The sequence below is a fragment of the Tubulanus polymorphus genome, chromosome 9 (assembly GCF_964204645.1).
Source record: "Tubulanus polymorphus chromosome 9, tnTubPoly1.2, whole genome shotgun sequence".
Lineage (NCBI taxonomy): Eukaryota > Metazoa > Nemertea > Palaeonemertea > Tubulaniformes > Tubulanidae > Tubulanus > Tubulanus polymorphus.
This window is the reverse complement of record NC_134033.1, coordinates 6,115,919-6,138,569: the sequence shown is the minus strand read 5'-3', so window position 1 is coordinate 6,138,569 and position 22,651 is coordinate 6,115,919. Positions and strand designations below refer to the sequence as shown.

Sequence of the window (22,651 nt, the reverse complement as noted above, 5' to 3'; positions counted from 1 at the left end):
TAAAACTGAATGGCGGCTCTATTAAATATCGACAGAAACGGTCGAAAACAGAATGTTTTAACTGAAGTTTGTCATTGTTGTATAAATGCAGATTTAGGACATTTTAACTTATCTTTCGTACTTATTACTTTTGGACGGTGCGATTCAAGAATAGGGGACTATAGCAATATATATGTAGTGATAGTAATCAATTAAGTAATAATATTAGTAATTGATAACGATGATATATAATGATGTATATACTGAGTAATTAATGATGATTAGGGAACTAAACCTAACCCTAACCCTAATCCTAACCACTAGTCCCCTATTCTTGAATCTTACCGATAAGTATTTTTGCAATCACTTTGGTCCAAGAACGTGCTCATAAATATTGTCTTAGTTATTAAAGGAAAAGGAAGTTCATTCATCGGCAGATTAAAGAAATTGATGCGTTCAAAGACAAACTGTGTCCGTGCCCCAGTCCGCAACCCGGAAGTAAGAAACGGTTTCTGTCAAAATTCACAGAATTAGTCAGATTTGACGCGTGTGTGATTTCAGCCGATACGTTTACAGCTCTACTTTAAAAAGGGTAACGTAATCAACGTGTTCGCATAAAATTTATTTCCGAAATTATCACAGGCACTCGCTGATTGATGGGCTTGGTTCGGTTGGGATACAGTTGCTGGGGTTTTTGATAGTGTATTTGTGTTTTGAGTTGAGTGGTTATTCTGCAATATATCACCACAGGCACTCGCCGATGGGCTTGGAATACAGTTGCACCGGGCAACAACTATATACCGGACTGTAGCTCTCGAATAGTTCTAGTTAGTTACCTAATCGTTGGTGGTAAGCTTTTTATAATCGGATGGGCTTACCAACGTTAGGGATGACATTGACAAGGACCAAAACACGGTTGAAAAAAGTAACACTTCAAAAATATACTTTCTATCCACTTCAGTCCACAATTAATGGCTTAATTCACAAACTAACACAGGTACCTTTCGAAATAATCCAATTCTATGTATGTTTCGAGTGATTAATCAACATTATTTTGAGAAATTAATTAATTTCCTTACAAATTTCGCCATTGGCCGCCATTTCACTGTATTGCACATGTGGCATGATAAGACAAGGGGACCTACAAGGATTTAGATAAAACTTTCAAGACGAAACGACAATTTTTATTTTTGATGGTTTTCCAACCTATATTTCAAATCTTCGTGTTTTCCATTATAAATAATGAAATAATAAATTCTGGTAAAAGAAAAATGTGAATAAGTGTTGATTTCTTAATATTTTTCAATTTCGTCGTTTCGCTTCGTTAGTTTGTGCTGTTGTCCTGGCCTCAGTCCACAGGTGCCAGCACCTCCAGTAATTTTCAAAATGGCAGCTGTTGACTCTACGGAAATTTACTCTCACTTTACGGCCGATTTGCACATGGATTAAGATCGTCAGGTGAGGTGTTATAGGTATCAGACAAACTACGAATCTGTTGTGTGTCGATTACAACAAAAATTTGACGGATATCTTAAGAGACAATGAAATGCCAGGCAAATTACTCGTCAGTCAAATTGGCTGACGAAGATTTCATACAAAAATGACCTTCCCATTCCTGACTGTGGTTTGTGAAAATATCCGATCGTGAAACTAAACCACAGACAGGTTACTGACTAGAATAGTTCTATCTTCTCTGAAAGTTTCAGAGACTTTGACCGTTTTGTATTTTACTTATTAATTTCTAAACATTATTTTTGATATATTGGGGTCATTGGGCGTCAATTAGACCCCCAAAGAGCCCTTGCACCGGGCAACAACTATATACCGGGCTGTAGCTCTCGAATAGTTCTATCTTCTCTGAAAGTTTCAGAGACTTTGACCGTTTTGTATTTTACTTATTAATGTCTAAACATTATTTTTGATATTTTGGGGTCTTTGGGCGTCAATTAGACCCCCAAGGATCCCTTGCACCGGGCAACAACTGTATACTGGACTGTAGCTCTCGAATAATTCTTTTTTTTCTGAAAGTTTCAGAGGTATTTCGATATTTTGGGTGTTTGTGGGTCAATTAGTCCCCAAGGAGCCCATGCACTGGGCGAAAATTATAAACACCGGGCTGTAGCCTTTGTATAGCTCTATCTTCGATGGAAATTTTAGGAAAATTGGCCCAATTTTAGGAATGTCTCCATAGAGACCGGGAACCAGTCTACGTTGCCGCCGAGTCCGGTTCCGTGTCCGTACAATAAATAGATGAAATAAGTTGTATATTCACAATTTTATCTTTTTATCAAAATGTCTTTTTATTCAATAACAGTGCAAAAAACCGAATCCGAATCCAGTGATACCGAATCCAGTGCTCACTTCACGACGGTGTGGTTATTCTGCAATAAATCCGAGAAAAAACGTCATGGTACTGATACGTTTATAAAGATAATGGCCACTGGCTCCACACACGGCGACCTCATAAAACACTAACAAACTTCGTTTTTCAATCTTAAATCAAAACTTTTATTTTATATGACACTTACTAGTGATATGACAGTTATATCTATTATTCCATCCAATTGTGAGACACTATCAATTTGTGAAATGTCTTTAGTAATATAAAAGAAAAGGTAGTTGACGAAGTGTGAGCGTATAGGAAAAACTTTACAGGTGTTGAGACGTTTTTTCTCGTATTTATTGCAGAATAATGAATGAAAACACAAATACACTATCAAAAACCCCAGCAACTGTATCCCAAGCCCATCGGCGAGTGCCTGTGAATAAATCCGAGAAAAATCCGTCTTGGTACTGATACGTTTAAAAAGATAATGGCCGCTGGCTCCATACATGGAGACCTCACAAAATACTGAACAAACTTCGTTTTTCAATCTAAAATCAAAATTTCAAAGTCAAGTCATCATTTAGAATTATGGTTTATAAGCACGGAAACAGTATTGTGAAACTAAGAGGCTTAGACTGGTAGACTGATATAACCTAACCTCAGTTATTTCAAAGTTCCCAAGTTGATAAGTGAACCCACAATTGATAATGTTTAAATAGGCTTAGATTCATTCTTCTAACGTTCCAACCGTTTTCAACTCAACCTCATCATCAAGAGATAATCAACAGAAAGATATTTGTTTCTCTGTTAATCGTGTTAGTTGCTGTTAGCTGTTAGAGTGCCCTTAAAGGTACAGTAAGTGTCGGTATTTAAAAACATGTTCTTCTTTACATTGCAGCAGCATTTTTGCATCATTTAGCACGGTAGCCTATATATCATCTACCGGGTAACCTACAGGACTGTGATTGACTGCTCTCTGAATCGAAAGAGGTCCTCGATTGTGCAGAGTTCACGCGACGCCGCGCACCGCAGTGAAATCAAGAATGACAATGGGCGAAGAATCGAATCTCTACGGTGCCCTTACAATGCCTATCGTAATCAGTCCAGTCTTGGACAAGGTGGGTCTTCATTCAATAAATGGATAGTCATTCCTATTAATGACTTTGCTAAAGTCAGATCTTTTGGGACTGTTAAAATGTGGTCGACTTGAGTGATTGATATCCGAGCTGGATGCTATGTATGTATTTCTAGTGTCACGAATAATATTTTGACGAGCGGAGTCTACTGTACGATGCTACTCTAGTAAATGCTTTGTCGACCTGCGAATTTAATAAAGATTCTTACAATGAGGACCTGGCCATCAGCTATCCTGCCAGATATCATGCATAACAATAGGACGACTAGTTGAGAATTTAGTTAATTTTCGATAGACATAGGCCTAAAGCATTAGGCAATTCATTTCTGTTGACAATCTCTGGTCGATCTTTTAAGAGTTCCAATCTAGTGTTTTCATTCATCAGTCGTAGAATCTTGAGAAATTTAGGATCGGTTTTAATTGCATCTGAGAAGAAATCCAGTGTTATTTTCTGAAAGAATGCTAGTGACATGGCAAGCGCACTCTTAATCCAACTACGTGCATGATAGGTTTTCCTGGAGTTGCGTATCCGTAAAATATTTGTTAATGTTTTTGCAGCTGGAACAGAAAGATATGGCAGCCACACAGACTTTACGCTCTGCGTTTACCAAGGTAAGAAATCGCTAAAAACAAACATGAAACACCCCCAGATCTCTTTGGTTGCTACTCGAACCCAGACTCCACTCCCCGAAAGGCGTTCGATACTTTATCACCATTCTTCGATCATCCACACTTCACACCATCCTTTCCGGGCAGGGATTTGAACCTGATGACATAGCTAGAATCAGCCACCACGAAACCCCGTCACACGAGACTGCGTGTGCAGGTTTCTTCATGAACATTTGCAGCACGATTACAATTGCTCTTTGTTTGATAGCTGGGGCAAATTTCATGGAGGAACTATAAATGGGAAAAATCTGGGTGAAAATAAAATGGGGTATCTGATTGACTGAAAATGACGTGATCTAAGCTGCGCATGTATTTGCGCACTCTGTCTAGTGTGGCAGGGTTTCATACCATGGCGAATGTCCATGCCATCCAGGTTCGAATCCCGTCCGGGTGAGGATGACTTCACACGTGTCGGGACTTCTTTTGAGACATTTTTAGTTGTAAATGAACTACAATCACCAGGGCTCAGTTTCAGGAAAAAGTTTAAAGCTTAAATTGGTTAAGTTTCAATTGACGTCCTCATTGAACCATAAAGTTACCAACAGCAATAAAACTGAAAGTTAGAGTTTAACTTTTTTGTGAAAGCGGACCCAGATGTAAGAAATTTCATCTACTCATTTTCAAAAACTGATCGCCCAAAATGGTGAATGTGCCTCCAGGCTGCAGATTGATTTGTACGTATCTGGATGCAGATACTCAAAAGCTGTTAGATACCAAGTAGCTTACAGCTAAAAATTTAATTCTGTTGTAATCGATAACAAAAACAAAAAAACTTCTAAGCACAGACCGTAATCAGATACTTTTATTGATGTTTTGCAGTTTAGAGTAAAATCTCAAGGCACAACGTTGTGTAAGCCGAGTTTAATTTTCTGCGTTATTTTTTCAGTTGGAGAAACATCATCCGGGATCGATGTATGATTTCGTGAGAGCCATTCTGGAAAAAGCCGAAGTTCACAATAACATCGACATGTGTGAAACTCTATTACGTCTTGAAGGTAACCGCGAAATTGACGGTAAGTTACAACATGGTCTTTATATATAGGCCTAACGGAATCTCATCATAATAATTGATGGTTATTAGTTGCAAACCTAGAATTAACCTACATCCCAATCAGCGAAACTAAATTTCTGATCCCTTGAAATTCGTTTTGATGAGTTCCACTGTAGCAGGTGAATCCTGACTTGCCAATAGTGGAATCCTTCATTGCCACAGTAGTTTATGTCCTATTGTACACTGGTGACATCTGATGGATCCTCACCACAAGTGAAAACCTCTATTGCCAGAGTAGTTAATGTCCTGCTGCACAATGCTAATGACACCTTGTGGATCCTCACGAGCCACAAGTGGAATCCTATATTGCCGCAGTAGTTTTTGTCCTACTGCATATTAGTGTCACCTGGTGGACCACTTGCTATGAGTGGAATGGTCGGTTTCCACAGATTGCAGAGTCCCTGTTTACAGCTTTTGACTCATTCACATGATTGTAGGCCTACATCCATTTTCATTTTCCAGAATTTCACATCAGTCGGCCGGAGGAGCCGTTCCGAGATCTGAACGCGCGCTCGACGGCGCTGAAAAAGATTCTCAGTCGAATTCCTGAAGAAATATTTGTGCGAAAAGAATTCCTTGAAACGATAAAGTAAGTTGGATTTATATAGATAAGACCAGTCCATAGTATGTTGGCCGCTTCTAGTCCTTATTAGGGATGGATTGAGGGGAAATCACGAGTGGTTGAGGGGGTCTGGACCCCTGCCCTCGCACTAAGGTTGCTCTTTTTGTCAAGGCAGAAATTGTTAAAACCTGCAAATTTGACACTTATGCTCACTCATGCCCTCGGAGTATGTATCTTGTCTGATGTATTCCTTCAAAAATATCTTGATATTGGGATCCTGCTAGTTGTCTATGACTTGGCTGCTTTTTCCGAGAAATGGTTTCCTTCTGGACCGCGGCCCTCCTGTTTTCCTAGATCCGCCCCACTTATAATGTCACTGTATTAATGTATTAAGGATCAGTTCCTTTTAGCCATGTTTTCCGGAAGAGTCTATTGTTCATAAAATACGCGATTTCCCTGTTCAGTGCAGGAGGAGATTCAACCAATTTTGAATAACATTGCATGTGATTTGATTATGTCTTACAGGGATTGAGGGTGCCAATCATCTTGTATTACAAATAAGTATTGCCTTTTGAAAGTGTCCTGATAAAATGTCCGGTGTTTGTAGTTAATTTTCAATGTAAAATGTCTCTAGTGAGGTTCTGAATGTGTGCGTGAGGTGTGGACAATCAGTTTTTGAATGTGAGCTGATATTGTTGGTGATCGACTGTAATGATACTGTGATCGAAAGGTTGTTGGTAAGAAACAACGGAACAAGACCTGGTTTCTGTATATTGACTGACTGAGAACATTTATTTGGAGCTTAATATACAACTATGAAAGAGGATTATTTTGACATTTGAATCGTTTTGAGTTTGAACAGTTTTGGTTCGTTTGGTGCTGTAATATAATAGTATAGTACTGTAATATGAGTCGGTTCACAATTCCTGATATATGAATATCTAATGTCTGGTGTTTTTAGTTCATTTTCAATTAAAATGTCTTAGGCGAAGCTCTGAAAACAAGTATCAGGGGGACAGTAGGAGGAGGTATGAATTCACGTTTTTAATTTGTGTACGCTAAAGCCGGGCGTAGGCTGGCCTTGCCACGGCTTGTGACTCACTGCGACGCGACTCACTGCGACCGCCATCGTCGCAACGACTCATGACCTACTCTACCTTGCGACTGCCAGCGACGGGTTGCGACTGGCAGCAACACCAGTCGCAATGAGTCGCACATGTTCTAGTCTATGCGACGCGACGCAATCGTCTCAACCGACCTACGCTCTCTTGCGACTGGGAGCAACTAGTCGCACACAGTCGCTGGAAATCGACTTACAACACAACCGACTTACGCCCCACTTGTGACACAATCCGACGATCGCGTCGCAAGGTCGACCGACACCTGGCTCTAGGTGTAACAAAGAGCTGTCATCTGGATACTCTTGATGGCTTTGTAAATTCTTAAAAAGGCCAAGGAGTATTGGTGCCAGTGAACTGGGTGGCAAACACTTAAGATGCAGTAGCTACAGTACTACAGTACGTCATGAAGGTTATAAGATGGTAGTGAGTCGATGACGTCATTTTCGTGTCGCCACTTATAACTTGTTGTTGGGAGTTCAGAGGAAGATTTGTCAAACGAATAAATACTCTAATCTTATTAATGCAGAGTGTGAAATTTCGCTTTTAGTAAATGTTTCCCAAATTATTAGAAAATGCCGATAGTAAGACCGTGGGAAAGTTAATATCGTTGAATGGGCGAATCACGGCGGCAGAGTGCACCTGTAATAAGGCGGAAATAGTTCCATGTGAAGGCAAAGCTTTTAAATGATTAGACAGTCGGAGGTGGTTTATCAACTTTTTTTTCGACTATAGTGCTGCTATTTTCCCAACAAAATTGCTAGATTTCGATCGTTTCTCATAAGTCAACACTTATAATTCAAGTGTGATTTTGATGTGTGTAGAGATACATCGTGACTAGCGTATTGAATGGCGGCGCCATGTCTAAGCTGCGCATCGATCATTGAATAGTGGAATTATAGGGTGGAATTATCTTGATTGTATCCATACGAAGTTTATTAAAGGTGAATGTCAACAAATGGTCCATTACAGTCCCTCTAATTTATGTGGAGAGACGCTCTTAACCGGCAAAACCGTGTCGTGTTATCGTTGGCCTACGTGACTGACCTTGCTTGAGCGTTCGCTGTCGGAGCGCCGCTTCAAAGTTATGAATAAAGTACTATATAACTGATTGTTAATATAATACAACAAATAAACCTTTAAAGAAAGGTACCTAGTGTCTGACATTCTACTGAAAAATTCCGGATTCCGCATAGTTTTTTCATAGTGAGCATTTTAGAATACCGGGTATGAATCAATAAAGATGATTGACAGATGCGGGTGCGGTTGTATCAGCTGTTGAAGACATTCGATGTAAACAATAATTTTAACCACGTGCGCGATGAAAACAGGGACATCAAACTAATAAGCACTGATTTTTTAATTACATATGATTTTAATAGGCATCTGTGCTGGTTTTTCAAAATGGCCAGGCCCTCTGGAATTGAATTTGACACAGTAATTCGCCTGTAATTTGCGATGAATCTTTTTGAAAATTAGCTTGAAGATTGGGTCTGGTGAGATGTCCACCCCTATTGTAAAAAAATGTCATTGGTGATCAAATATGGCTGCCATTCGGGTGGCCATTTTGAATTTCTTGTTTGCACGATGCAGACCGCAATACTTGATGGATTTCCACAAAATTTGGTGTGAGGATCAGGGTAGGTAAGCTGTCCATGCCTTTTGTATATGGAGGTCATCAGCCAGGTCGAATCTTGAAGGTGTAAGAATTTTGTTAGGTGAAATGTCTACCCCTTATTGAAAATTGAGTTCAAGTATGGCCACCGGGGTTGCCATCCATCTTGGATTTCTTTTCAGCACGATACCTACACCAATTCTTGATGCATTTTTTTGGCATTTTTTCGAATCTCTGCTGGGCAGCTAAAATGGACTTGTCTTTTCATGTAAGGATATGTTAACAGAAAATGAACATTATATGTTAACAGAAAATGAACATTATCGCCACATAGCTTACACCATCTTAACTATTTTAAAACTTGTTACATCTTACAATGTAAATCTTTCTGTAAAACTTTGAATACTGAATCATTCTTCTTCTACTGCGTCATGAAGGTTCAAGGTTCTCTTGTTATAATATTTACCATGAGTGTGTATGGCCATAATTGTTGGTCAAACACAGGAAAATCTGACAAATTCATAAGATTCTTAATATCAAGTTTGGACGTTATCTTAGATGGTTGAGTTATAATGAGAATGCAGGCATGATGGATGCAATGTTTTATTGCTGCGGCCAAATGCCGATTTTCGACAGATTCTTACTGTTGCCGCGGCGAATTGACTTCAATTGAAAAAAAAACAAAAGATTTTAATTGAAAAAAAAAGTCATTCAGTAAATTATTGCCGCGGCTTTCGCCACAGCAGTCGCTGCACTTCCAACCCCACCGGAATGGAAATCTGAAACTTGTGGTCATTTCCTGTAATTACTTGACCAAGCTGTAAGAATAAAGAAGTATCTATTTTACTGGACGTTCACAGTGGACTGAATAAATCTCTTCTCTGCCTCTCTCTCGAAGGATGATACTCTTTACATAACACTTCCAATGTGTGAATGCCACATATTTTTGGGAGAGTCACCTGCAGCATGCTTGCATTCCCATAGTGTGACCTAGCCTGTGTCTCCACTGCCTGATTGTATTGAGAACATTTGGATTCAGTCAACCAGTATACGCCTTCAATAATGTAATGACATGACCTTTCTTAGATGGCCAAAAGATTTGTTATATAATTTTGTTCCCAGTATGCCTGATGATGGCTAATAGCATTTAGTCGAAACGTTGCTCCAGAAATATCCTCTTCTGTTAAGAACTTTTCATCTTTGACTGAATTATTGTAGGATTTCTCTTGTGATGGCCAAAAGATTCGACTGAGGAAAAATGTAAATTCCACTATCACAATAACAACAATATTTTAAACTTTTCGGCTTTGTGATTGTGGACTTTGTATTTTTACTCACCAGTCGCGACCCATTGCTAGGTCTTTCGTAGGATATTGGAAGGATATACGTTACTTTGGCTAGTGTTCGTAACATTTTTCAAGTATGCTTTAGCAAAGCTATTTTTCGGTCCTATTCGTGAAGAATGGTCGACGTCGGAAATCCGAAACAGAACAAAGAGAGTGAGACTTAACTAGCAGCTTGGAATACACAAACTATTTATATACATGGAGATACTAAACAGGTGGAGACATGGAAAATGATACAAAAACAAAGGTGACGAGCAGTGACATGACAGTGAGACAAACAACAATTAACGCATTAGATACAGACAAACTCAAGAAACAAAGAGCTATTGCAAGTGAACATTTAAACATTAAAGGAATATAGAATATAGTTGAAATGTATACAACATTTATCATGGAAATTTAGTGTTGTTAAAATGCACCTAGCCCTAGGCTATAACAACTAATCTCACTCGTCATTGAGTAAAAACACCTCAAGATAATTTTGGAATTTCATATTTTCTCATAGTTGTTTTAAGATAATTATGCTTTTATGTATAATTTAACCCCTCTTTACTGCTAGGTTCCAGTATTGATTTAGAACAATTTCAGTTCTTGATTCTACAATGTCTGAAAAGAAATAAATTATCGCTTTGTTTAAGCAATTGCTTAATCAATGGTGTGCCATAGTCGAGTTGCATTAGGATATGTTTGAATAGATAGAGGGTGCTTCCTACACATCTGAGTTTCTGAAATCTGCGAGCTTCACCATTCTTGAATACTTGACAATTGAAGGAAATTGAGCTAGTATGTCTTTTTCAGACTGGAATAACACGACCATTTTAGAGTCGATTCGATATGTAAGCGTATTATTCAACCGGTATTTCCCACCAGTCATAATAGGGCTGGGCATACCGGCAAACATCTTAGCTATCGTAGTGCTCAGCTCACCGCGTTATTGTGGTCTAACAACGTCCTTCTACCTCAGATTCTTGTCGGTTTTTGATACCAACTTACTGGCTGTCGTGTTATTGCTCAGTTACCTGGAAAACAACCGGCCCGACTTGATTTCGAACGCATTCTGTAAAATCTACTATGTCGAAGACTATTTCAGTTTTGCAATGTCGAACAGTCTGCTAGTCGTCGTAACGGTCGATAGATTCATAGCCATACAATTCCCACTAAAGGCAAAGATCTGGTGCACAGTGAAACGAGCAAAATGGGTTGTGTTGTTTGTGTTTATATTTGTTGCACTATGCTATTCACATCTGTTGATCTACGGTGGATTGGAGACACCGATCTATGGTGGTGAACCGTTCTGCAGACTTCAACTGGAAGGCATCTGGAGGGACGTGTTCAACATGTTCGACGTGATTTATTCCGTATATACACCATTTCCGGTCCTGCTGATTCTCAACATCTTAATGGCCAGAATTATACTGAAGAGCAAGAAACAGCGCCAAAGTACTTCGTCTGACACGAAATTGCACCAGCGAGAAATTTCCCTCACGATTCTCCTAATTCTTGTTAGTATTGTATTCCTCCTAACAAGTTTACCCTACGTTTTCCACACAAATTTTTGGGAAAGCGGTTACGTCGATTATGAGAATGACCCCGTTCTTTCCGAACTACGCCGCGCGAGTTCTTCTATATCTTATGTTTTTTTATTCATCAACCCGATGGTAAACTTTTATCTGTATTGCCTGGGAAGTTCGAAATTCCGCGCCGAGTTTAAGAGACTATTATGTTTTTGGGTGGTAGCAGTGTTGTGACGTGCTTGCTCTCCCATTCAACTGATTAAACACGAACAACAAAGCTACCGACAATACGTACAATCGTCTTTGATACCACGTAACTGCTGCCAGTATACACTAGATTATAGTATACAGCCTAGACTAAAATTAACTTCGTTTTCGTTAGTGTTTAGTTTTGTATCATTCGAATCGCATTCTGTAATTCTTTGATTCCGAACGCGTTTGGTACTCATCCGGGACAAATATGTGTTTCAAAATCGCTCGCCTAAGCCCTGGTAAACCACGCTTCTCTGCACGCTTATGGGTGCATCAAAACGCCATATTGCACCATACTTGGCATTTATAATGTTACTGTGTGTATTTCAAGCATGTAATTAGCAAAACGCGTTGAATTCGAACCGTGATCAAAAACGCAATGATCGCTAATGAACGCTGGATGCAATATGGATAAAGTTACTTTTAGGGTATAAAGTACATATACAACCTGGAGACGGAGTTATCTAATACTAATACAATGACACTACAATCCCTCCTTTTCCCAGATTTTGAATAAACCTACGAAGAAATGTAAAAATTAAGGACGCAAAAATCTATATGACGCTGTTGATCATTAATAACCCACTGATTAGAACTACACTAAAGCAAAATCATGAAATTAACTCCAAAAAAGCTTTCCAGTGACTAAAAGCAACTCCCATAATCCTTTTATAGCTAAACTATGAATCGAGATCCATCCGTCAAGTAGGCTGGTGGCGTATTGTGACGAGAACAAGGTATACAAACTAGTTTTATTGCAGGAAATTCATAGCGTAAAAAAGGGGATTACAGTACAGTATACTTCGACAACAATAGAGCTACGTAGAGCTACGAGTTAAACCCCTAGATATCAGATTTTGATCAACGGTTTGTGACACTGATTATTTGACTTAAGGTCGTACGATTTGGGAACTTCTTGCACACAGCTTCCAAACTGAAACCGTCATTTCAATGAAAATCTTCGTTAAAGTATTCTAATATGATCAAGAATTTAAGCCATGGCATTTGCTGCAGGTTATGAAAATAGCCGTCAGTTTGTCTCCTTACTGATGTCAGTGAAATGCTGTGGGTTTATACATTGTTATAATTGTTTACAACTTCAAGTTTTTTGATCTGTCACTCGGTCATTTCTTACTCTTTTCTTATTTTTGTCTCAATGACGTTGCAAAAAATTTGAATGCTGATTTGTTCAATGAATTGATAATTTGTTACGTCAAATTTATGGCCTCAAAATGATGTTCTCTGTGTTGGTATAAGAAGGTGAAGTCAACTTCGTCTGGTCGAGGAGCAAGGATATGTCAATATGATAAATAATACTAATGATTTATTCAGCCTAAAATCCATATAAAATCTGCTCATTGGCTTCACATCATCCATAAAAAGAGAACATAGAAGCAGAGAAAACTAAAACAAGGTTAATTAAAAGCTTTGATGAACAAATGGGTTTTGAGATTAGATTTAAAATCATCGATTGATGGACAAGATTTATTTGGACTGGGTAAAGTATTCCAGAGTACTGGCGCAGAGTATGCGAAAGCTCTATTCCGGCTGAGACAAGAATAACGCAGGGAATAAGAGCAGGGGTTGATTGTTGGATCCTAAAACTCTAGCGGATGATTTATAGTGCACAAGTGACTGTAGATATTGTGGTGCAAGACTGTTTAGGGATTTGAATGTTTCAGACTAGGATTTTAAACTGGATACGGGATTTATTGGGAGCCAGTGAAGGTCATGAAGAATTGATGTTATATGACAGAGTTTTGAGTTGCGGCTAACGACACGAGCTGCAGAGAATTTTTTTTTTGGTAGACCAAATCGCAAAGAATTACAGTAATCGAGACGAGTGGTTACAAAAGCATGAATGAGGCGTTCAGCGGTGACTTGGTCTAAAAATTGTCTAATTCTACTAATCTGTAAGTGGTAGAGCATAACTTATTAATATGTTTAGAGATAGACATGTTGTCATCGAAAATAACACCTAGGTTTCTGACTGAATGAACAGGGGTTAATATGACCCACCTGTTTTCTATTGGCTAGAAGGGAAGGTTTACTTACTGGCATACTATTTTGTCATGTTGATGATTTTCTATGGAGAGGTGATAAATTCTTTGAAGAGACGGTCATCAGTGAGATTCAAGAAAAATGTATCACTTGAAGGGAATATGTAGGCCTACACGCATTCAGATATGTTGGTATGCATCTAAACATATCACAAGATGTCACGACACTTGATAAGGATTTTCATAACAAAAATTTGGAATTCCTAAAAATTGGTAGTGTCCGTGGATAGAAGCAGAAAGATTGTCAAGAAAACAATGAGAAAAAGTATGTCATCTATGGCATGGTCGTCAAACTAGACCAGATTTGATATTCGATGCCTGCCAACTAGCATCTTCAATAAAAAAGGAAGGGTTAGAGATATTTTGGCTTTGAAATAAGTCACCAAAAGGGCTGAAGCTGAAAATTTCAAACTACAATTTCACTCTCTGAAGATCCCTAGAATGTTGGTCTGTTGAGATGCATCATTAGGAAATTAATCTGATGGTGGTACCCAAGATGGCTACTTCATTTGCTTCCTTGGAGAAGATGGAAGTATGTTGGGCCCGTAGGGTTAAGCGAAGTACCCTTGCTGGTTAGACGTTAGCTTTAGGAGACACCGTTGATGCAGCCTAACCATTATGCTTAATGTATGCATATTTGATTTCCGTCAGTAAGGAGTCTGGCTTAGTTGATGTAATATGCTGCACTAATAGTTAAGCAACATTAGTTTAGGTCCAATTTGCGAAAAATGGTCAACGTCGGAAATCCAGAACAGATCGAAAGAGTAAGGACTCAACAAACAGCTCGAAATTCCGAAACTGGAATAACTTTATTTTACACACAAACTAGCTACATTGGGAACAAAATGGGTAGAAACATGGAACAAAGCAGTGACTGAGAAACGTCTCAGAATTGATGTACCCGGTCACTGCTATGAAAGAAGTTACTGAAAGTGGTGTTGATATAGCTTCGTTGGATCGACTGAAATAAACAACTAGTTGTCTGTTGCAAGCCTTGGAGTCAGGATATATCCAGTTGACGTAATCATTACTTCAGCTGTAATCATTACGTCAACTTTAACAACAATAGTTGATAAGTCTGTCTATCAAATAGACAGCTCAATTTTGCGACCTTCTTGCATTGAAATACACAATGTAAGAGCTAGCACATTTTTTGATGGCTTTATAATATTTAAAGGCTGAGGAGTATGGATGCCAATAAACCGGGCGGTAGACACTTGAGATCAGCATCCCACTAGCTACAGTATTTTCTTTATATTGTTTACAATTATTGTGGATGGCCCACAACTAAACTATTGGTCAAACACAGGTGAATATGATTCTTTATATCATTGATTCTGCAATCGTTTTAAATGGTTTAGTCATAACGGGAATGGAAATCTGAATCTCGTGGTCATTTCCTGTAGATACTAAACCAAAGGATTCAAGAATTAAAGAGGCATTTTGTATATGTAGGCTATCTAGTAAAAGGTACTGGATGTTCACAGTGGAGTGAATCAATGTTTCTCTCATATTGTAAACACCAGATATTTTTGGGAGTCACCTGCAGCATGCTAATAGGTTGCATTCCCATGGTGTGACCTAGGTGTGTCTCTGCTGCCTGATAATGTGTGTCTCTGCTGCCTGATAATGTTAACCAGTAATCCAGGAATTTTGTTTGGAAAAATATCTTTTACTCAATATTCCAAAAGATTATATATCTGCCTTGTCCAGACTATGAGTCAGCGCTCACCCGCTACTTATTGAGATTGGCAGGCATAGAAAAATACCCAAGGCAGATAGACCTTGCACCGTATGTAGGGAAGTTGAAACTGAATTACATTTTATTATGGTGTGCTCTAGATGGGAAATTCTGAGGGATGAACTTTATAACATTATTTGTAAGATATTCCCCAACATTCGGAGTCTCGACAAGGAAGACCAATTCAGGATTATACTTTCTAATCATCTAGTAGCTAGTTGTATAGGCAAATTTGTAGACCAAGGATTTAAAGCCTTGCACACGATCTAATTCTATATCCACTTTCTCCATACTTGTAAATATTTTGAAATTTGGTAACTTGCATTAGTGTTAAATTTTTGGTTTACCTTTGTCAGTGGTATGAGGTTGAGCCAATTTATGTAAAATCGCGGTACGTTTTTTTATGTGAGCATTTTTTCATTGGTTCTCGGGTTAAACAATGCATAATCAATGCGATTGAAGACATGGCAAACCTCTGTCGATGACATGGTCAACTTTGTTTAAATTCGATGAAAAACTTCTTTTGGCGGGAAAATTCTTAGCTCTCGCGTATAAAATTGCAATGACCTCGATTCGGGGGTGTCGTCTCTATGAGTGAATGTGATTGGCTGTTTTTGGGATATACGGGGAATTCCAGCGCTACTAAAATGATTATGGGAAAGCCATTAATGGCGAACGTTTCATTGGACTAGGTACCGTATATGTGCGAATTTTAAATGCTCATTGCTGGTGAGAATATGATTATTTCACATATCGCCATAGGTATTGTTTCATTTCAATACCCGGTGATTGGTTAGATTGAGATTGAAGTGAAGCGAACGTTCACTACATGAGGACTCCACGTGCGCGGGATTGCTAAACACACAAACACACGCTCATACAGACTACTATATGGTGATGCTGTAACGCTGCTTGGCGCGTGCACGTTTGACATGATAACAGGCTGAATAATGACCGTAGCAGATGAGCGCTGTGTTTTCTGTTTGATAGAATTTGTAATAAATTGTAATTTCTTGTGACCTTGTAATTTCTTGTGAAAATACTAAGCAGCAAACTACAGGTATAGGTCGAGGTCTGAATATTGTAGTGGTAGATTCCAGGATTTGAAACGATCTAATACTACGCCCCGGTGTCTTAGCTTCCGCGGCCATACATTGGATGAGGTTTCATTTCCAAGACTCAATATTCAGCCACCCTCTGATATATTGTGACATCATATGAATTTGATTTGAATATTTTTTTCATATTATGATAAATATTTTTTTGAAAATATAAAAAATTTTCCCTGCCGCGCCTACCTGTACCCTACGAAATTTTGGACGTAGACCATAAACAAATGTTTATCTTTGGTCTTATTTGACTACAAAATAATTCTTTAAGAAAGATGAAATACAATATAAACTTCTAGAAATTTGAAGTCACGAATTAAAAAGATTTTTCAAGCAATGCCCTTTCTCCAAACAACCTCTAGCTTTTAAGGTAAACCACACTTTGCCTATGGGCAATTTATTTCTCATTGTTATCCTATGTACAAAAAATTTTATATACACCATTCTTTCTTTAGTTAATTTTATTCTGTTTATCAACAATCGTTCAAGATTTCATGATGAATAATATATTGAATTGAATTGAATTATAGGACATACAAGATTGTTGTCACAGTCATTTTGATGTCTAAAACAGCCAATTTGGAGTTTGTTCCCACACTGCATTCTACAGTTTCAGACCAATTTTTGGCTCGCATTAGCGATAACCATTCGTATGCACTATACGCTACGCTCAAAGCTATTTTGAGCACACTCAAACACAATTTCAGTAGCCTGTTATTTCACTACTAATGGGCGAATTGAACGGATTAAGCAAAAATATATTTCATTATTTGTTTTCTTTATGGTGCGCAAAGTTGAAAGCCGTGAGTTTCATATTTTTTGAAAAATTAACCAAAAAGTGTAAAAAAATCGATTTATTTGAGCACGTTTTTTTATACAGCATCTTTAATTGTCCAAAATAACGCATGCTAAAATTCAATGCTATTTGCGTCCGAAGAACTGTATCTCGTCAAGATCTGATGCTTTGTTCGGTTGTTATGGGCTTCCAAAGACGAAACCCCCCAAAATCTCGGTTATGTATAATTGTGTTGACCTGGTTTGAACTCCATCATGACATCATAGCATTCTTTGAATATGTAAATGAGGTGGATCAGCAGGTGCTAAACAAAATGGCGGCACAATTGAAAAGGTTCATATTCATCATTTCTAGCACGAATACTGATATTCAAGGCGTATGATATAACGATTTATTGAGTGCGATGTGTTCAATGATTCATCTAGTTTAGAAATCCCGTGCATAAGGCAATGTTGCATCAAGATATCTGACGAAATTCTGGTTTCAATTTGCGGAAATTTACTTCCGTGTTCGCCACACAGCTGATTCACTGATGATACTGATCAGCTGATAGCATCGAATTTTTTAAGATGAGTCTGATATATTTACACGACTGGAATAATTGTGTTTTATCATCATTAATTGAAGTCATTTTATTGACGTTCGCATTAACGATCCGTTTTGGAGACTGATTATTAGTATTAATGATTAGTGATGGTTTTATCTTTGTAGAGAAATAGCGAACGCGATACGTCAGTTATTGGATGCCGTCAGCGCTGTATCAGCCGTCATACATGGACAGTCAAATAAACAGGTATCAAAACTAAAACATCTGCTCTGTTCAATCATTACGAAAAAAAAAAATGTTCGCTGCTGACTTTGAATTATCTCTGTTCTGTCATCATTACCACTATTAGTTATCTCGTAGGTCTGGTTCAGCCAGTATTAGTTATCTCATAGGTCTGGTTCAGCCAGCATTACCACTATTAGTTATCTCATAGTTCCAGTTCTGCCATCATTACCACTATGAGATATCTCGTAGGTCCGGTTCAGCCACCATTACCATTATGATATATCTCGTAGGTCTGGTTCAGCCACCATTACCACTATGAGTTATCTCGTAGGTCCGGTTCAGTCACCATTACCACTAAGAGTTATCTCGTAGGTCCGGTTCAACCACCATTACCACGATGAGATATCTCGTATGTCCGGTTCAGCCACCATTACCACTATGAGTTATCTCGTAGGTCCGGTTCAGTCACCATTACCACTAAGAGTTATCTCGTAGGTCCGGTTCAACCACCATTACCACTATGATATATCTCGTAGGTCCGGTTCAGCCACCATTACCACTATGAGATATCTCGTAGTTCCGGTTCTGTTGAAGTAGGCCTAACCACTATAAGCTATTTAGTAATTCATAGTTTTGTCACCATAACCATTATGAATTAAAGATTATAATCTTAGCTGATCTTTCCTATTCACTGTTTTGAGATTTGCACTCTGGCACACAGGAGTGACAGAGTTCATGATTGGCTGTTTGTTAATGTAAACAAACTCTGTGCTCATTGTTACTGAGCAAGGCGGAGCCTTATCATGAGATTTTGCTCATTAAGTATAAAGAAGCATCATGGTGTAAGTGAGCGATGTTTTAGATAATACGACAGTATTTATTCACAGTGTCACTGATTAGAGATTATGATAAACAGGGCAATAAATAGATTACAAATGTGTAGGTAATATCAGGAAATTTGAATTTTTGGTGTCTCCGATGTTGTTCTTGCTGGTGATGAGTGGCTCAAGGAACGTCTTGATAAGAAGCAGGCCTGACTACGAGGGTGTTTATGATTTAATGTGGGAATTTTGGTCGCGGGTCTGGAAAATATTAGGGAAATATGGATTCCTATATTTGAAAGAACAGCCATCATTTTACGATACCAGGATAGACATAAGTACGTAAGTGAGTGATGCTTGATATATACATGTATATACTAATACTTTGTCGTATAAATAGTTGATTCCCCATTCACTTCACTCATTTTCCTGATGAAGCTGCTCTGCATTAGTAGTGAAAGCTTGTAATTTCAAACGATATCGGTTTTGACCCGTACAGTAACTAACTGTTTGTAGGTTGTAGGTTACAGTAACTAACTGTTTGTAGGTTGTAGGTTACAGTAACTAACTGTTTGTAGGTTGTAGGTTAGAGTTTGTATAAGGTTAACACGGCTCCTCTGCGACAAATTTTCCCATTGTGTTCATTGTGTTTTTCTTTGAATTTTGCAGAGGTTAGACCACCAAAAACGTGAATTTGTCAAGTACTCGAAAAAATTCAGCAACACATTGAAAGCGTATTTCAAAGACAGCAAGTAAGGGCAAAATAATTTCAATAAACAGTCCTCCAGTATATAGAATTGCCACTCAGTACCTGATCATCAGAAACAGTCTCTGAATGTGGTTTACTATCCCCTGATTGTCAGGAACAGTCTCAACAGTCTCTGAGAATGGTTTACTGCCTCTGATTTTCAGGAACAGTTTTTAAAATTGTTTACTTTCCTCTGATTGCCAGAAACAGTCTCTAAAAATGGTTGATTGCCCCCCGATTGTCGGAAACGTCTCAGAAAATTGTTTAGGGTATCAATCTACAGCCTGGAACCATCCCTTTCAGACATAAATTACCGTACCATTGTTGAGCGGTGAAGTGTGGATGATCAGTTTTTACCCCTCCGCCTTAGGACGCAAAGGGTATTGTCGTGCAGATGTTGTTCCCACTCTACAGGCTTAACCTCTACAGACCCAGAGCCAAATTTTGGTCCAAATACCTTCATATTTGAGAATTACACTTACTTTGGGGTTCTATGTTGAGTTTCGGCCTTAAAATTTTTTTTCGCCCACTTTTTTCCCAAAAATCGTACCTTGGGTCTGAAATGAACTTATTTTGGGAATTTAAATTTTCGGATTTTTGGAATTTAAATTTAAATTTTCAAGTCCTACACCATGCTAAGTGCCTTATTTAGCCTACGTAATACCGACATTCTAGCATGTAACTGACTTGATGCAATGGTCAAAGAATTTGTTTGAATTATGGAAGGAGAATGAGCCCTGTTGTTTTTGACATGTGTAGGTCGCCACAGTCATTTTGGTGTGTGAAATTTTGGAGCTTGTTCCAGCTTCACAGTTTTATAGTATACTAATTTTCTTTTCACTTGGTATGTGTATTAAAGGCATAAGGAGGATGAATTGAACCCTTATTGTTTCTAATGTGTCTAGGTCATCCAAGATGGCCGCTACACTTATGTCTGTGTTTTAAATAGGAAATTTGGAGTTTGTTACTGCTCTAAGGTATAGAGTTTATTTAAGCTGATTTTATTCATACTTGATCTGTGGTTTTATGATGGGAGGGGACGAGCCCTATTATGTTTGGCATATAGGCCTATAGGTCATCGAGAGCAACCAAATTTCTATGTGAAATTGGCATTATGGACCTTGTTTGTGCTCTACAATCTATAGTTCACTGATTTTTTTATGACTTGGTTAACTTGGAGGAGGATAAACCCTAGTGTTTTTGATGTGTATATGTTATCCAAGATGGCCACCACAGTCATATTGAAACCTATTTTTGAGATGAAACTAAGTGTCAGGTATATGTACCCTATAACAATTTTGCATGCTCTTCATCACTCTCAGTCACTGGCCGAGGGGTATTCTTTACATATGTCTAGCTGAAAGTGTGCGGATAAAACATTTCTGATGTCTGGTGCTTGTAGTTAATTTTCAAATGATAGAATCTTGGCTGCAATTCTGAAAACAAGTTTGTTGTAATGGGGATGAAGTACCGATTGCTCTAGGATTTAAGCTCAGACATACACTAGTTACCCCTAATTCAAGTATATATTCACAGGTTGGCAACTCCATTGAGTGTATTACATGTATAGTGAACACACATGTTTTGTTGCATTGTTTAGATTATTAGAGGTTTAAATCTACTGATTCGTCGGTTTTTCTTTTCGCAGGAAGAAAGACGTTTTCACAAGCGCAAATCATCTGATTAACCAGACGAATTTAATCATGGACACTGTTAAATCGTGTTTATAAGAAAAATCTGAAAAAGAAAACAAAACACTGGACTTTTTCGTATGAATCCATGTTCACTTGAAATGTTAAAATTGGGCATGCTGATCAGCTTCTCGCCAATACCTCAATAACGGAAATGGTAGATGAGCTCCTCAAAGTTGGCATGCCAGTTAATGGCTTGCATCATGGCTGGCAACTTCCCTCAGACTATGCGAGGGTTGTTCTCTATAAGGCTTACAAAATATTATCCCTTGTTTCAACTAAAAAATTTGTGACCTGTTCATATCTATAATTGCTGGGTTTGTTAGGGTTAGCTTGATCATAATTCTAAAATAAGTAATGTACACATTAGATAGGTGGCCGGCCTAGTCAACTTTTAAGCTCAGCAGAAAGGAGAAATAAGGTATAAATTTTTGTTAGCCTAAATATTACAACTTAAGAAGCTGAAGGAACTTACATATAACCCGGTTTATATATCTGTAAGCTATTAGATGTGAATATTTATTGTTCCTGAAATTTTTGTTATTTATTGAAAACAAAATGTTGTATCTATGAGTTATGAGAAAATATGGCGTAGAGTATTATATCCATTAAGAATTGGTGGAGTCTAGACGATGTCCCTGATGTGGTCTCTTATCACCGATCCTCCCCCAGCTACGGTAAATTCTAGCCCTGAGTTGATGTAAAATACTGAGTTTGAGAGATACAGTACTTAGATTCTGTCTCTTATGATAGCTATAGATTTTGGAACTGAAAATATACTAAGTACCTCTCTCTATTTATCTCTCTTGTATAAAAAGCACAATGAAAAAAATGTTGAATATTGCAATAAACTCATTTGACAGAAGAATGTGTCTTATCATTTCTATTCTTTTGTCAGCCACAGTTTCACTTGCTATGCTCACTCGCTATTCAGCTTTTGCCACCATGAAAGTGGTCACAAAATTGTTGCAAGGAAATCCAACTCCGTTATTAATGCCATCACTTGGAATTTGTTGAGTCCCACTATGACTGAAATTCAATGGTATAGAAATCCCCGAATCTCAACTCTGCAAAATATTTACAGCGCTACAGAGTTGGCTGCTTTTGTGAACAATATTCCCAACAGCGAGTAAGTAGTGAAAGTGTACTGGTTAAATGTCTATGGTTCATTTTCATTTATTTTTTACCGCAGTGTGGAAGATTTTGGATAAGAGAATATAGTTCAGTCTCCAGCAAATTCTAGCAAACAGTCCTAAAGATGTTTCCGCAAAAGCTAACTAGAAGATGCCTAGTCAAATTTTCTACAACTTAAAAAAAATGAAATGCAATGATTTTCAGATCTATGA

At 38.1% G+C, this 22,651-nt stretch overlaps 2 protein-coding genes across 3 annotated transcripts; both read left to right on the top strand.

Moving 5' to 3' along the window:
• Nucleotides 1–470: 470 nt before the first annotated feature.
• Nucleotides 471–22,317, top strand: LOC141910786 (programmed cell death protein 10-like). Of its 2 annotated transcripts, none has more exons than XM_074801585.1 (8): nt 471–571; nt 3,207–3,423; nt 3,999–4,052; nt 4,996–5,122; nt 5,623–5,749; nt 17,985–18,066; nt 19,536–19,618; nt 21,263–22,317. In XM_074801585.1, the coding sequence occupies exons 2-8, from the start codon at nt 3,349–3,351 to the stop codon at nt 21,342–21,344; spliced, it is 630 nt and encodes a 209-aa protein (XP_074657686.1). In that variant the 5' UTR covers nt 471–571; nt 3,207–3,348; the 3' UTR covers nt 21,345–22,317. The 2 variants fall into 2 exon arrangements, with proteins under 2 accessions (XP_074657686.1, XP_074657685.1); XM_074801584.1 differs by having other exon boundaries at nt 477–571; nt 3,204–3,423.
• On the top strand, nt 10,587–11,549 carry LOC141911150 (FMRFamide receptor-like). Its single transcript, XM_074802124.1, has one exon. The coding sequence runs from the start codon at nt 10,587–10,589 to the stop codon at nt 11,547–11,549; it is 963 nt and encodes a 320-aa protein (XP_074658225.1).
• Nucleotides 22,318–22,651: the final 334 nt, after the last annotated feature.